The 16672-nt window shown below is 38.6% G+C and overlaps 1 protein-coding gene across 1 annotated transcript in view; it reads left to right on the forward strand.

The window, feature by feature from the left end:
- The window catches only part of tyw1 (tRNA-yW synthesizing protein 1 homolog (S. cerevisiae)), an 88494-nt gene extending 74968 nt beyond the window's left edge, over positions 1–13526 (forward strand). Inside the window, exons 15-16 of the mRNA XM_074680378.1 lie at positions 159–326; positions 12361–13526. Coding sequence (XP_074536479.1) covers positions 159–326; positions 12361–12582 — 390 coding nt within the window. The 3' untranslated portion in view covers positions 12583–13526. The remainder of the gene's footprint in view (positions 1–158; positions 327–12360) is intronic.
- Positions 13527–16672: the final 3146 nt, after the last annotated feature.

Below are 16672 nucleotides of genomic sequence, written 5' to 3' on the forward strand. Positions count from 1 at the left end.
CATCTGCAGCTGGAATCTCTGCTCCTGAGTCCAGGTGTAGGTGTCCAGTGATATCATCAAGGTGTTTTAAACCGATGTGAAGCTTTTGGATGCTTTTGTTAATGGCTGTTGGATTTTATTCTCGTCTGGTTCCTGATGCCGTTCTTATCTGTGTGCAGGGAGTGACGTACTGTGGAGAAAGCTCTGCCAGCAGTCTCACCATGGCTAACGTCCCCTGGCACCAGGAGGTGGTCGCGTTCGTGCAGCAGCTGGCGGACATGTTGCCTCAGTACGAGATCGCCTGCGAGCACGAGCACTCCAACTGTTTGCTGATCGCACACACAAAGGTAAGAGTGATGAGATATGATCATAACTTAACTTAAGACGTGTTAAATATAGAGCTTTATTACCCCTCATTTGAGTCGTTGGCAAGAACAAGATCATTAAATCAGTGGGACTTTTTTTTGGCGCCTTACATTTCACACCAGCATAAAAAGTAGGACACTCATGAAACTCAATCTGCTGTTTCTGCCAGCTTAGATCTGTGTTAACTGTTTCTCCTCATTCAGAAATGAGCACAAATGACAGACAAAAACGGTTTTAATTTTTCACCGACCCAAACTCTCAGTGATCAGTCTCTCTAGACCCAGACGGCTGATTGTGCACTAACATCCCTTCACACTCGCTTTATGCACCATTGTTCTGCACTTCTTCTTCCAGACACAAACGCATCCTTCATCTCCATATTCCTCTAAAGTAGCGCTCCACCCAGCCCCGAAACTCGCTACAACTTTCCTCCTCTCCTCAAATTGGTGTTATAATTTAGTCCTGTTTCATTATTTATAAAATGTAGTCTCCCGTCTGCCTTCTTTTCAAAGTAGGCAACCATCAGAGTGGTTTATTCTGTTTCACCCGCCCCAGAAAGTATCAGTCAGCGGTGGGCTGTGCATCGCCAAATGCCCTTTAATAATTAATGAACGATGATTAATTACTGTCTTGGCTCCCTCTGACAGAGTAAAATTTTTAAGATAGCCAGCTTGGCACCCACATCGCTCCATCTATCCTGCACTCACACACACACACACACACACACGGACTCTCACACACATTAACAGAGAGCTGGATGTGTTTTCACAGTTCATTTGAGAACCACTGAGGGTTCACTTTATTTACTGCTGCAGATTTTTCTCATTGTGGTTCCTGTGGGCTGGTCCTGACCTCAGGTGTACGCCTGGAAAACTGTAGATGGGAAGAAAACACACATTTCACAGCACAGATATGCTTATCGTGTTTATTTTGAGTTGTTACCTTGCAGGAAAACTAATACCAGATCATGAGACAGACGATGCAGCTAATTCACGGTTAGCATCTGTTCAAGCAGGATGTCATTTAAAGGTGTCTTATGATGACAGAAGAAAGAAAGAAGCCAAAACATGAATGTGAGTTATTCTTTTACAAAGGCTGCTTGTCACAGAGTAGTTAATGCAAATTTATCTGAAACTATTTCAACTTATATTGTGAAAAGTCAGTTAAACGTATGGAGCAGGTGTGTCCAAGGTCAGTCCCAGGCAAAGACCATGGCCAGAGGTACATTTACATATTTTGTCAAGGCCACAAACCAAAACAAAGTCTATCAGTGAGGTCTCACTAAACTACATCTGGCCTGTTCATTGTCTCCCTGTTCTCAACATCTCTTCCAGCTGACGTCTTTAAATGAATAATTTTATCATGATGTGAAATTATGAGAGTTTAAAAAAAACACATTACCGTATTGTTGCAGGGTATCTGTGTGGTCTTAAAAAGTTTTGAAGTGTCTAAAATCCAATAATTTGAATTGAAGGCCTTAAAAAGTCTAAAATTTCCCTTAAAATCTCATAAAAATGTCTTAAATATGATTCTGAAAGGTCTTATGATATGATATGATATGATATGATATGATATGATATGATATGATATGACGTATGATATGATATGATATGATATGACATGAAATGATATGACATGACATGACATGACATGATATGATATGACATGACATGACATGACATGATATGACATGACATGACATGACATGACATGACATGATATGATATGACATGACATGACATGACATGACATGATATGACATGACATGACACGACACGACGCGACGCGACACGACACGACACGTTATGATATGATATGATATGATGACATGATATGATATGACATGATATGACATATGATATGATATGATATGATATGACATGATATGTTATAACATGACATGACATGATATGATATGATATGATATGATATGACATGATATGATATGATATGATATGATATGATATGATATGATATGACATGACATGATATGATATGATATGACATGATATGATATGATATGATATGATATGACATGATATGATATGATATGATATGATATGACATGACATGACATGACATGACATGACATGACATGATATGATATGATGACATGATATGATATGATATGATATGATATGATATGATATGATATGATATGACATGATATATGACATGATATGATATGATATGATATGATATGATATGATATGATATGATATGATATGACATGATATGATATGACATGATATGATATGATATGATATGATATGATATGATATGATATGATATGATATGACATGATATGATATGATATGATAAGTGAGATATGATATGATATAGTTCACAGCAGAGAGGGTAATGGGGTTTTTAGGTAAGTAAAAAACAAAAAATAGCTCAGATAATAAGAATACAAGAAAACCAAGATACTAAAATATTAAAATGCTGATGAAATATGTAAGAAAAAAAAAAAAACCTGAGTACTGGAGGACAACAATCGAGTGAAAGTAGTGTGACATAAAGTGCATAATCGAGTGTTTAATGCCCACAGAGGTAGATATATGACAAATGCTTGTGGCATCCTGACATGAGTAAGCAGACAGTGAGGAGTGGATAATGGATGTTCTGAGTTGAGGAGAAGCTCTGGGCACAAGGGTGGCCTTTCTTCTTTGAGTTCTGCATGCTGATCAAAGGACACAAGACTACACTAAAGTTAAGAAATGGTGCAGAAAAGACCAAAACTGGTGCATAAGAAAGAAGAAATTGAGGCTTAAAATGTTTTTTTTCTAGGTAGAAGTCTGGATGTGAAAAAAAATCCTGATAAATTCACCTGGTAGAAATGTTTCTCACATCTGATTGTTGTGGTGATTTGAAGATATCATTTGGCTGCCTTGTATTCAAGTTCTCTTTTTTTCTGAAAAGTTTTGTTTTCATTCGTTGTAAGAGGTTCAAAATTAGGCTGTACGTCACTTTTAACGATGACTGACAGCTGCCGTTCTTGCGTATTTTGGGGTATTTTGACTTAAAAACCGTACAATTGGTAAATGTTGGAGCCACGCTGTCCTTTCTAAATACAGTCTATGATCCTGACATACTCCTGTTCCATCCCACTCCTGGTAAAATGACTCCCTTTCCCATCCTGCTCTCATGTTTTTGGCACATTGGATTCTACGCCAGCGTTTACTCCCTCCATTGATGTTCTTTTTTGTGTTCTGATGGAAGACAGACAGGAGCACTGTTGGCTTCTGGGAAGTGTAGTTCTTTTCACATTTGCATTACAGTGTAGGCTTATTGGAAATAAACTACAAAATGGCAGCACATGTCACATATTATATTTTATCTTCCTGAATGGTTCCTGCTCCTGTTTACTTTTTATCTTGTAATCACATGATTAATAATACAGAAAACATCTTAATATCCAACAGTTATAAGGACATGAACAGGAAGCAGCGACAGTTTTAACAGTTTACCACCAACATATTTTGAGTCTCGTTGGCAGCTGGGCGACTATTTTCATCCTGTCTGATTCATCTCTTCCACTATTAAATGAATTTAATGATGATAAATCCCGCTGGCATGTCGCTCATATTTCTGATTTTGAATGAAATCTCTCAAACGTCTGACACGGTTAAAGTGTTTCAGAGGAAACAGTCTCACAGAGCTGCTGGCTCAGCTGTCTGGAAAAAATCTTGATGGACGTGTGTCTGGAAACTTAGTGATTGACATATATGAGCTTTTAGGACGACCTAAAGATCATCATCTTTACGTTCGCTACAGAAGGAGCCAAATGTTTCATCATCCCTCCGTTTTTCACATCATCGATATTTTACTGAACTGTTTTTCACCCTCCTTCTCTTCATCCTCTGCTCTAATATCTGCATCACATTCAGACACCTTGATTAATTTGCAGCTCGCAGCTCACACTGTCAGTTTCTCTTAATGTACACACTCACACACACGCTCTAAGACAGGATCTATCCGCCTGCAAGCTAATAGCTCTGAGTAGAGTGTCTGTGTGTGTGTTTTGAAGACGTTTCTGTTTTGTGCTGAGTAACAAAAGAAAAGAACTGAAACTGGAGCAGAAATTGAATTAATGATAAGATGAGATGTAAAAAGCGTCATGTGACAGAAACACTAAAAGATGACCTCAGACTACCTGCTTCAGTTCCTCCTGACTCATCGGGCTGACACAGATTCTCCCATCCAGCTGCCCGTGTTGAGTTTCTTACTCTTCGTTTGTGTGCAGTCATCAATAATCGAGCAGCGTTTGGGAACTGGAGGCTTTTTTAGGTTCCTCCTGTGAGCGGAGAGCCTGATGTTTCTCTGCTGAGTGTCTGCAGCGTCCTGAATGTCTCAGCAGGAAGAAGCCAGAATATGAAGCCATCCAAGTTTTAAAGCTCAGTTACGTAACGACAGAGTTAAAGACACATCACAGGAAAGCATCAGGCTCATTGAATGTGTGTGTGTGTGTGTGCTTGGTTTTCCTTACATGAAATCCCTTTTGATGTCCTTAAAGACACCACGTGTGTGTGTGTGTGTGTGTGTGTTAGAGAGATGGAGCAGTGGTAGATCCTCTCTGCTTTGACACATCAACATCATTAGCTTCTTTTTCATCCCCTGGGATCGTCTCATCGATGGGCATTTCTCTCATTTTCTGCGTCTCATCTCACCTCGTCCCACTTTCTCTGCCAGCCTCCTCTCTAGCTCTCTACCACACTACGAAAAAAGGGAAGCCTAAAAAACAGATAAAACATGCAATTTGGTGAGAAAATTTCTCAAAACTAGAGAAATTTTTTCTATACGCAGGATATTCATTTTATTTGACAACCAATAGGATAGAATAGAAAATACTTTATTTATCCCTGAGGGGAAATTCAGGAGGAGTCACAGCAGCAATCAAGAAAACAAAAGTAAGAAAGTGTATAGAAAGTGCAAAAAGCTCCATAAGAAAATAGATGCTGACAGCTTGTCCATCATTGTCCAGTCAGCCAGCCTCCACCTCCACAGGGTCCAGGACTGAGCTTCTTCAGCAGTCTGTTCAGTCTCTGTCTCCTGGATCCTGTCTGCTCACAGCAGGTGAAGCTCTTCCAATGTGGCGTTGGTGTCTAGTGTTAGCTCTGTTAGCCATGTCTGTGAATAGCATGATGCTACTCTGCCTTCTGGTATTCCCTCTGTTGCTAGGTTAGCATGGCTAGCTCGTCCATCTTATTGGAGATAGATCTTACGTTCCCAACAACGATGGATGGAAGGACAGGTCCATGTCGTCACTTCTTAGCTCATGCCTGAGAACCAGCACGTCGTCCTCACCTCCTTCTCCTCACCTTGTGGAGAACATCAGGCCTTGCACCATTTAGCATTGATGTGCTACATGCTGCTAACAGCTGATTACATTTGTAAACAATGCGGCCATGGTTACATGAAGGATCTCCAGACAAACACAGGAGAAAAATTAGTAAAAATATCACTGAAGACAAAACCAGTTTGGAGTCCATGACCAACAAATGAACCATACAAAGTAACGTCCCACTCTGAATGCAACGAGGGGTGGCGACTAGCAACATTTGCCACAAAATTTGAATGAAACTAGAATAACGTCTTTATACAAGTAACTTTTCTTTTGTTTTTTTGGCAGATTTGTTTTACTTGTTACAAGTAATTCAGACCTCATTTTTGTCTTTGAATAACTTGAAACGAGCGTTTTCTGGACTGACCACTCCAATGTGGTTCATATCAAGTAACGCAGGACAACACTTGATAAGATTTCAGGTTTTTTTTGCAGTGTACAGTCTGCTCCACATTGATAAGACTTTTGATGAGAGAAACAATTTTTATACTTTTTTATACTACATTTTAAGATCCTGCAACAGAAAAAAAAGACACGTTCAGGCTAAATGTAAGAGATAAAAAAGGAAAAATAAAACTTTGTACCACACAATACATGTCTAAGAGGTCTAAATCTGAGATTTAAAATCTTGGCAAGTATTGAATAATTTGTACCATCCTCCATCCATCTCTCCTCATTTTTCTTAAAACAAACTTCCTCAAGTGCAAAAATGAGTGAAATATGATAAAAACAAGCAAAAAAATATATTTTATTATATTTTTCTTTTAATCTCTATCTTAGCAAATACTGAACAAAAGAAAAATACCACTAACTGAAGAAAAAAGCAGAGTTTGAAGACAGTGTTTTGTACCTAAAATTCAAAGTTTCAATGTTATTGAGCAAACAAATGAGCCTTAGGATGTGTGGTTGTGTCAGGAGTTGTGTATCAAAGATCTTGAAGGTGTTGCTAAATCTTAAACATGTTTTATTTTGTTGAGACCTTTGGTGAAGGAACTAATTTAGCGTGTTTTAACTACCTTTCTTCCTGAATTTTTAGATTCTCCAACAGAAAAAAAGACATTTACAGGCTTAATTTAAGATTATCGTGTAAACTCAGCGATAACAGAGGGAAGTAAAACATTTAAAACCAAAGTAACATGTCTTAAACGTCGAAATCTGAGCTTTAAAATCTTCAGCAAGTGCCGAATAAAATGCTGTGCATCATCTTCTGTTGGTCTCTTCATTCTTCAGCATTAAACTCAAACCTCCCAGAGATGAATTCCTGAGAGACACGATGACTCATAATCAGTGCTGTCTGTAGATCTGGTCTAAGTTTCAAAGTCCAGTTGTTGAGATTTTGGAGTCAAATGTCTTTAAAGATTCATCAGAGATGCTCCCTCAGCCTCCTGCTGAGCTGACTGCCGCTACAGAGATGAAACACTGAGCAAACCACGCCAGCCAGCCTCTAAAGTTTAGCATAAAGATGCTAAAAATAACTCAAGCAAAGTCTGCTGCAGCACACATTTAATCCTCATTTCCAGATTGTTGTAGTCAGGATTCTCTGCTTATCAAATCAAAATATTCACATGCAGTGGTACAGCTCCTTACACCTGATCTCTGCAGAGTCTGAGGAGGTTTTCTGACCCCACTGTACTGACAGTTCTTCAGTTTTTCATACCTGTGCCCTCCTTTTATCATGTGGAGCAGCTGCAGCTGCCAGAAAACCCACAGGTCTCCTTATCACAGCCACATGGCTCATCTAAAGCGTTTTTTCACACACGGATGATCATGTGCGGCACAGCAGTTTGTTTTTGTGGCTGATCCAACACGCTGAGGCGGGACACAAAGACCTGCTCCTGCTTACAGATAAGACAGGAGGGGATTTAACATTTGAATGTGATTACATGAAGATCACAGCATCCTGTGACAAGAGCACAGGGCAGAGTGTAGATCAGGGGTCTGCTAACTTTACCTTCATTGGGTTTAAGACTTTCAGGAGCCAAAAAATCTACTTCATTACCACAATAAAGACTATAAAGTGTACAAAATTCTGTAAGTAGTAAAATCTAGTGATTATCGAAAAGAGGAGTTTTTTAAATTTATCAAATTGTTTATGTGATGTCTTAGTTTCTTATTTTTAATAAATTTGCGAATTTAAAAATAAATAAATAATTTAAGTCATGTTATCAATTTGCAAAAGAAACCAAAAAAAATTGAATCTCAAAATTAAACAATTAAAAAAAACTGCCTTTTTATTTTTTTGATTTGAAATTGTAAAAATTTGGAACAATTAAAAAAAAAAAATTAAAAATGTCAAACAGTTTTGAAATTTTCAAAAAATACAGAAAACGTTAAATAAATAAGCAAAAATTGCAAAAACTTCTCAACAAAAACTTGAGTTTGATGACGTATCGATAATTTTGTTCAACTCTTTTCTTTTTTTTGCTTGTGTCGTTACTCAAGGGATTATTTATCTAAGATTTATCAAATTGTAAATGAGATTTTCTAGTTTCTTATTTTTAACAAATTTGCTTAAAAAGTAAAACAAATGTAAATTTTGAAATTTCAAAAAAACAAAATTTAAAAAGTTCCAAATTTTCACAAATATCACAAATAAAATAGAAAATGGGAAATTTCAAAAAGGTTATGAAAAATTGATTAAGTAAATTTGCAAAACAAAATTGAAATTTTAAAAATTTGCAAAAATTGAAAAAAATTCATACATTTTAAAAATTTGACAAATTTTGAAAATTGGGACATTTCAAAAAATTTACAAATATAAAAATGAAGCTTAAAAAATTTACAGAAAAAGAAAAAAAAATGTAATTTTTAAAATGTGCAACAATTGAAAAAAAAAATTCAAACATTTGTAAAAATATTATACAATTTTGAACCCCCCCCCCCCCAAAAAAAAAAAAAAAATCGCGAAAATTTTAAAAACTTTTTCGAATGAATAATTGAGTTATATCACATGCATTGATCATTTCGCTCAACTTTTTTTTGTTGTTGTTGTTATTATCAAACATATATATATACAAGGTTGGCAGTTAAATCAATCAATCTACACAGATTTAAAATATGTGTCTACTTCCAGATCTGTCTTTTTGTAGATTTAGTTTTCTTAACAGGGCTGTAAAACTATTTAGTTCAACAAAATGTCAACGTATGTTTTGATTTAGTGTCAGTGTCTTTGATCATCAATACCCTCTGTAAAAAAACATAAAAATTCTTCATTTTGATAATATTTTTCTTAAAGCCGAGTAGCGAGGTTCTGGATCAAAAAGGTCCCGTTGTCACCTCACCTGGTGGCTCTGGGTCATTTTCACAAAGTTAATGATAAATGAATGAATTAGAACCAGATTAATCACATGGTGCAAAGCGAAACGTATTCACTTCTCTGATGCTCTTTCTTTACTCCTCTACCTGCCTGAGCCTCCACACCTCATCGGCATGTGCTCGTACGAGGCTCCCCTCCTGTGGCGCTCAGTGACGGCGCTGTCCTCGCCATCCGCAGTGATTCCAGCAGAGACGGGGTTATGAAAAAACAACAGGCTGTCTTGTTCTTACAGCAGACAGCTCAGCTCTGCTTTGTTGCTTGGAGACTGAAGCTGTTTGCAGAGATGCTGGCTGAACAAATATCTCCCCTTCTCATTACCAGAAACATTAACTCCCAGTCGGCGCTTCTTTCACATTTCCCCCTTTTCTCAGGCCTCATTAGCAATGCAGTGGGCAGCTCCTCTCTAATGGCCGCGGCAGGCGCTGGCGTCTAAAGGCTTAACGCTGCCGCTCCCTCAGTGGGCCGTCACATTCAGGAGGAAAGTCTTTAACTCTGCAGATAAATGTTCAGCCTTTACCGGGACATTTTGGGGCACTTTGAGATGCTGTTTTTTCCTGAAACGAGTCTTTGACGTAATCCTAACTTTTTACACACGTAGAGCAGTTTGTTCTGGAAATATCAGCTGAAGTGCACACGTCTCGCTGGCTTTAAATTTGAAAGAGCTTATGAGCACAAAGTTCAGAGAGTTAAAAGAGCAACAGCGGTCCCCAGAGACCTCTAAGCGCAGTTTAACGTCCGGTCACAGCTTATCGTAAACCTCCACGACTGAGCTGAAGTCATCAGGGGTTTGTTTTAATATCAAGCTCGTCTGCTCCAGCTCATAAACAGCACGACGCTGCGGCTGAAAGGTTACGTTATATTTGATATATTTGATATCACTCGCTGGGCTTCGTCTCTCCTTCTTTACAGACAACAGGCAGCTCATGGGGTTGTGTCAGCTGGAGTGCACTGTTGCATGCTGGGAAAGGAAAAGGTCACACTCCTCCCCTCCTGTGCTGGATTGAGGAAAGAAGCAGGATTAGAGATGTACCCGAGGTTTTCCTCTCTGATGCTGTAGCTGCTCTCTGTCTCTCTGGTGGTTTGTTTCTCCTCTCCTCTCTTTCCTTCTGTCCGTCCGTTTCCCGCTCATCCTCCCTCTCAGACGGGAGGTGAGGAGTGTGAGGGTGTGTGAGGCAGTGATTGATGAACACAGAGATGTGAGGAGAAAGACGGAGCAGGAGGAGTGAATCCACAGACGTTGAAACAGAGAGAGGACTAACAAGAGGAGACCGATTTGGAGCAGGAAGCTCCCGACCCTCTGACAGTCCGGTCCCTCAAACATTTAAAAGTCAGTTTCAGGGATCTTAATCTTCTATCACGATATTAGAGACTGTTATTCAACATCAGGGTGTTTGGTTTTCTGGACTTCACACTTTCAGCCGTCATTAAACTGTGTTTCAAATGATCCATCAGCAGTTCATCTGCAGCTCTGGTTGGATTGTTTTAATTGATTTTATCTAAAATGGAAAACTGAAAATTAAGTCTATTTTAATCAAAATGTCCCTGTTAAATAAATGTTAAATATTATTCAACTTTGTTTTATTTTGTTTACATTTTGTTTATTCTATTTTATTTTTTTTATACATATATATTTTGTTCTTCTCCATTCCTCTACTTTGCTCTCACTGTATACATCTGTGAGGCTGCAACAAACTGAATTTCCTCTAAGCATCAATAAAGTGTTATCTTATTGGATTCAAAACAAGTCACATTTACCTGACAAGTCCAAAAAGATTTCATATTTTAATAAAGACAAAATGACAAAAAATAATGCTTGAATAGCTTAAAAAAGTCTACCACAACCAAGTTTTTTAAAATAATGAAAAGAATTATACACAAAATGAAAAAAGCATTTTTTTTTACCCCATTGGCTTATTTTTTTTTCACTTGAGCATTTCAGACCTTTTTTTTTTTGTTTAATATCCTTAGAAATGATTTTTTTTTCTTGATTTTTCGGTGAAGGAAGCTAATTTTAAGTCTAATAAGACAATTTTATAAAAACTGAGATAAAGACACTAGCCATGCACTGATTCCATCCTGGTATTAGGGATCAGTCTGATACAGACTCAAGATTAGATATTGGTGGCAAAGGGCTGATCTATAGGTCAGATCTATTCAAGTCAGTTCTATGCACTCCTATGTTTACAACAACTATGTGTTTGTGCTACATCATACACACCTGCAGGCAGTGTTGTACTATCTCACACAAAAAGTAGCTAGCTCAAAGTTCAGTTCACACCAATTAATATGAACTAGTCCACGGTCGTTTTTTCGCTCTGATTAGGACGTTTTTCACCCCCAAAATTAACTTTCCCTCGTCCATGGCATCTGATTCCCTCTGGATCTGACCTGCTGATGACTTCTAGCTATGTGTCAATGACGATGTTTTGATAAACAAGAATGAAATTTAGGATCGGTGCCAGGACATGGAGCTTTATTTTGAAATGACCAGATACGCTGATCGTTTGACGCGTTTCTGCAGTGCACCCCGGCAAAGAGTAGACTCACAGCAAAACAGCCATGCACAGCCGTTGGTGATTGCGATGCGCTCATATTTTCACTCGCTCACGCACAAATCTACTGCAGGTTGGTGCATTTTGTTAAGTAGAGCTAAAACAGCATAAAGGTAGATAAGAACAGCAGTATCACCAGTCTATAGGAAGTAAAAGTTTACTACTGAATAGCAATTTCTGTAAATATTATACAGATGAAATAAATATAGACTTCAGAATTTCTAATTTCTAATTTTTTGCCTTTCACCCAAAACATTACCAGTCGTACCCCACGGAAGGGCATGGAGGTTTTATGTAACACAGGTTGAGAAATTGTGCCCAAATATTAAAAATAGTTTCATATTTTTAAGCCATTTTTTTGCTCATGATAAAGATGTGCTTTGATATTGGTGACAGATGAATTACTTTGACAGTGTATAAGCTGTTAAATCAGAATCACCTTTATTCTCCAAGCATCTTCTAAAAAAAACGAAAGGAATTTGACTCTTTTTTTCAACTGTGCTCTCCGTACAAATATGAACAAAAGAAATCTATCAAAATAAAGTTAAAAATTTTAGAAAAGACCTTTTGTGTTGTGTATAAGTATATCTAAGAAAGTATGCAATGGTGGCTTGGTGCAAGAGTGGATGTAGAGCAGTGGGAAGAGGCTGATGCGATGGATCCAAGAACCTTTGGTTCAGTCGCAGCAAACACTGTAAAAATGCTCTTAAAATGGATTTTCTTTTAAAAAACTCTGCATGTTTACCAAGCTGTGAAAGAGATTGTCGTGTTTTCATGACCTTATCTTTTGTGTCTCCTTCCAGTTCAAAGTGGACGGCGAGTGGTGGACCTGGATCGACTACGAGCGTTTCCAGGAGCTGGTCCGGACTCACGAAGAGACCGACGGTCTGCATAGCTTCTCTGCTTTGGACTACATGGCCAAGACCCCCAGCTGGGCCCTGTTCGGGGCCCACGAGCAGGGCTTCGACCCTGCAGACACCCGCTTCCAGCGGCGCAACAAAACCAAAGCTAATTCTGGATGCTGATGCTGACTGTGGAGAGGAGAGGAGTGAGTGCTGATCTCTGGAGCGGGAATAAAATGAAGGGAATTAGGGTTTAATGGTTTTATTTCCATCTGCTGAGTTTCAGATTTACAAATCACAGCTGCTGCTGAATTTTTCTGCTCTATTCAAATCAGATTTTTGGCTCCGAATCAAGTCCTTCATTTGAATCTTCTAGACATTCCCCTTCACTTTCACTTTAAGAGCGTCATTTACTTTATTCACATGATCTTTCCCCTGTCCTCCTTAATTTTTTAAAGGGGTCTTTGTTTTAAACGTCGCCGTCTTTGGTCTCGCACTGAAGAGGTCAGACCTGAGTGTGAGCCTCATTTTAAAACATATTTCATCAGCAGCTGCTCAGCTCAGGACATGATGAGCGAGTGAGGAGTCTGCAGAGTTACACCTTTGCTCTTCCTCCCACGGAGCAGGACAGCAGGTGTATTAACCGGCTGAGAGAGTCCGGCAGCGAGCGCAGAGCATCCAGGCTCAGCTCCTCTGGGATGATCAGGCGTCTGATTTCTCTCTGTGTTTCTTTTTTTTAGTTCAAAGTCTTCAGTGTTGTTCATTTAAAGAGGCAGAAACATGCACCAACACGTCTGTATGACTCATTTTAAACACTTGGTAATAGAGAAATGAGATTCAATGTTTTCCTTTTATCACTTTTGCAGGAGTTCATATAGAAAAGTAGGATCCAGGCACTGAATTTGATGATCGACTGTTTTTTTGTCCCCAGACTCTCAGTTAGTGACGTCTCAGACCAAATGTGAACAAAGCGGACAGCTCTGACTCCAAATCCGTCACCAGCTTCGAGCTTTTGTTACTGATACTTTCCTGAATCGAGATGTAAAAATTAAGTTTTTTTTTTTTTAAGTTTGTGTCTAAATGTAAATCCTGATATAAACCTTTGAGTCCGTTTTGATTTGTGAGAAACCGCAGGTGCTTGGATGCATCAACGTAATAAATGTATTTGGGATACTCTGCTCTGGTGTTAGTGAATTTTCTATGCAGCACACACACACACAACCTCACAAAAACACTCTGATGCATTAAGGTTTTTCTGTGGTATTCTGTTTCCTAGTTGTTGTTTTTTTTTCACCACTAACAAAGTGGAGAGCTGACATTTTAAGACGACAGTAATTGTGTGAAAAGCTTTCTGTGCTGCTCTTCCAGGACGACAGGAGGAGGAACAGAGGGGAGAGGAGCTCTTATTGCTCCTTTAACATCGTGTTTCTGGTGTTATAGTTTAAATCTGATACACAGCAGGAGGTGACAACTTCAAGCGATTAATGAAGGTTTGTTATTGGTATTTATACACAAAAGGTTAATAATTCAGAAGAAGACTAAAACAACATTTTAAAATTAAAGAAGCTATGAGGAGGATCTGTTTTTGGACTGCATCGCCACCTTGTGGCCCGGAGTCTTACGCACACTGTCATGAAATGTGATTTTTAACAAGGCGTGTTTGTTTTGTAGAAAATACTTAATTTATGCCCAAGGAGAAATTCAGGAGGAGTCACAGCAGCAATCAAGAAAACAAAAGTAAGAAAGTGTATAGAAAGAGCAAAAAGCTCCATAAGAAAATAGATGCTGACAGCTTGTCCATCATTGTCCAGTCAGCCAGCCTCCACCTCCACAGGGTCCAGGACTGAGCTTCTTCGGCAGTCTGTTCAGTCTCTGTCTCCTGGATCCTGTCTGCTCACAGCAGGTGAAGCTCTTCCAATGTGGCGCTGGTGTCTGGTGTTAGCTCTGTTAGCCATGTCTGTGAATAGCATGATGCTACTCTGCCTTCTGGTATTCCATCTGTTGTTGGGTTAGCATGGCTAGCTTGTCCATCTTATTGGAGATAGATCTTATGTTCCCAATAACGATGGATGGAAGGACAGGTCCATGTCGTCACTTCTTAGCTCACACCTGAGAACCAGCACGTCGTCCTCACCTCCTTCTCCTCACCTTGTGGGGAAACATCCGGCCTTGCACCAGTTAGCATTGACAGGCTACAGGCTGCTAACAACTGATTTTACATGTAAACAATGCAGCCATGGTTACATGTAGGATCTCCAGACAAACAAAGGAGCTATAGTAGTTAAAATATCCCTGAAGATATGATAATATATATGATGTATCAAATAATATCCCTATATGTAGCGCTAACAGCAGCCCGGTGCTATGACCTATCCGTAGGCTAACGTGACAACAAGCAAACTGTCAGTTCGTGCAGTAGTTTAGTAGCTGTCCATATGTAGCTCTACTGGCAGTCCAATGTGTAATGTTAGCAAATCCTGGTTATGTCCTGCCAGTCATCTACCAATCAGAGCTAACGTAACCTCACTCTTCATTTTATTGATAGACTCTCAAGTTTGAACAGACCACTGCAGAATAACTGCTGACTGTGGGTTGGAGTCAACATTAGCATAAACAGCTTAGCTCATGTGTTAGCCTTTAGCTCGTGCTCTATCTCTCTTCTGTTTATCTTTCTTCTGCTCTTCTGTCCTTTTTCTGTCTGACAGTTAGGCTCCAGTGTCCACCATCACTACAAAATTAATCACAGAAATCGTTTTCAGCAGAGAAAAACAGATCTTTCTTCTCACTCCTGAGATTTACTTGTCTCCTGCTCAGTGATAGCTGGAGGCTGGAGCCCTCCACAGCCCTGAAAGAGAAATATGGATAAAAGACAAAGGACGGATCTCCACACCCAGTCAAACCTCTGAACACTCAAGGCAACATGTCTTTAAAGATTCACTAAAGTCTAAGTATAACCAGATAATTTAGATAATTTCTTCCTCTGACTCACCATCATTTAGTTTTACTAAAAGCTTTTGCAAGTCCTCAAAGCAAAACTAACCATTGCAACATTTATTTCCAAAGATGGTTCGACTTTCAACCTTCAGGTCTAAATGCAAAATGATCATTTCCATTTAAATTTAATCCCTTTGTGATAGATATGAGCTTAAAAAACAAAGTGATGCAGAAAAAAAAAAGACAGAATGAATAAGTGATGCAAATTATCCTCTAAAAGGGGAGTAGAGGTAGTTAACCCATTTATGCCCATTTTTTTTCAGAGTTATAAGGCGTATAATTTTATCAGTTGAGTCCCTCTGAATCATGTTATGTATTTAGTTTTTTCATTTTGAGGGAAATATTTTTATGACCTGCAGCAGTTGTTGCTGATGGTCACACAGCTTGTTACTAGGTATAATTTTTGGGGGAGGGTTACTCTGGAGACTTGAATAATTAAATAATTATAAATATGTTTGGGGGGGAAATTATCAGAAAATGTATGCAAATTGCCTCTTTCCAAGATGATTTGCATCCGCCATGTCTTCGAACGAAAGGAGCAGGAAACACTTGCAAACTATTTCCTATAAACCAAAATCATTGGCTGTTTTCCAAACCACCTACTACATACTACATGTGAGTGTAGAATGTAGTAGGCAGTATATACTACCTACTGCTTTTGCATGTAGTATGAAGTATGACTGTTCTGTTGGGTCTGTTTTGTGGTATACTACTCTGGTTTCCAGTTTCAGAAGACGGAGCTGCAGATGATGTTGTTTGTTTGTTTGTTTTTTGCCTTTATTATAAATATACAAAACAAGCAATTGGCAGATCTTGGCATTTAGTTATTTTGTTAATCATATCATAGCAGAATCATCATTCTTGGTTTCTAATCTTACACCAAAAGTTATATTGTCAACTGAAAATAAACCTGGAAGGGGTTTTTATTTTTTACAACTGATGTAAAAACACTTCTATTTAATCCATGTATGGTTTAAAAAATGAATTAGTGGTTTATATGGGCTTTAATGATTTTGTGGAAGTAAACTCCTCTTTTGCGACTGGAAGTGACATGATTTACGGGTGTTTCTTCACATCACTTCACGTCTATCTCATGGACGGTCTGACGTTAGTGTTGTTGTATTGTAGTTATAATGCTGACTCATTCCAGTAGATGGCAGTAATTCACCAAAACCTGCCACCCACATGGACAAACAGCGTTAGCACCGTGCATTGTGGGAAACAGTATGCCAGGTAGACTGGTCCAACGGATGTCCTACGGACCTACTGGTCTGTAAGA

This window comes from Halichoeres trimaculatus, unplaced genomic scaffold (genome assembly GCF_033239565.1).
Source record: "Halichoeres trimaculatus isolate MK-OKI-2021-1 unplaced genomic scaffold, fHalTri1.1 fHalTri1_scaffold_9, whole genome shotgun sequence".
Lineage (NCBI taxonomy): Eukaryota > Metazoa > Chordata > Actinopteri > Labriformes > Labridae > Halichoeres > Halichoeres trimaculatus.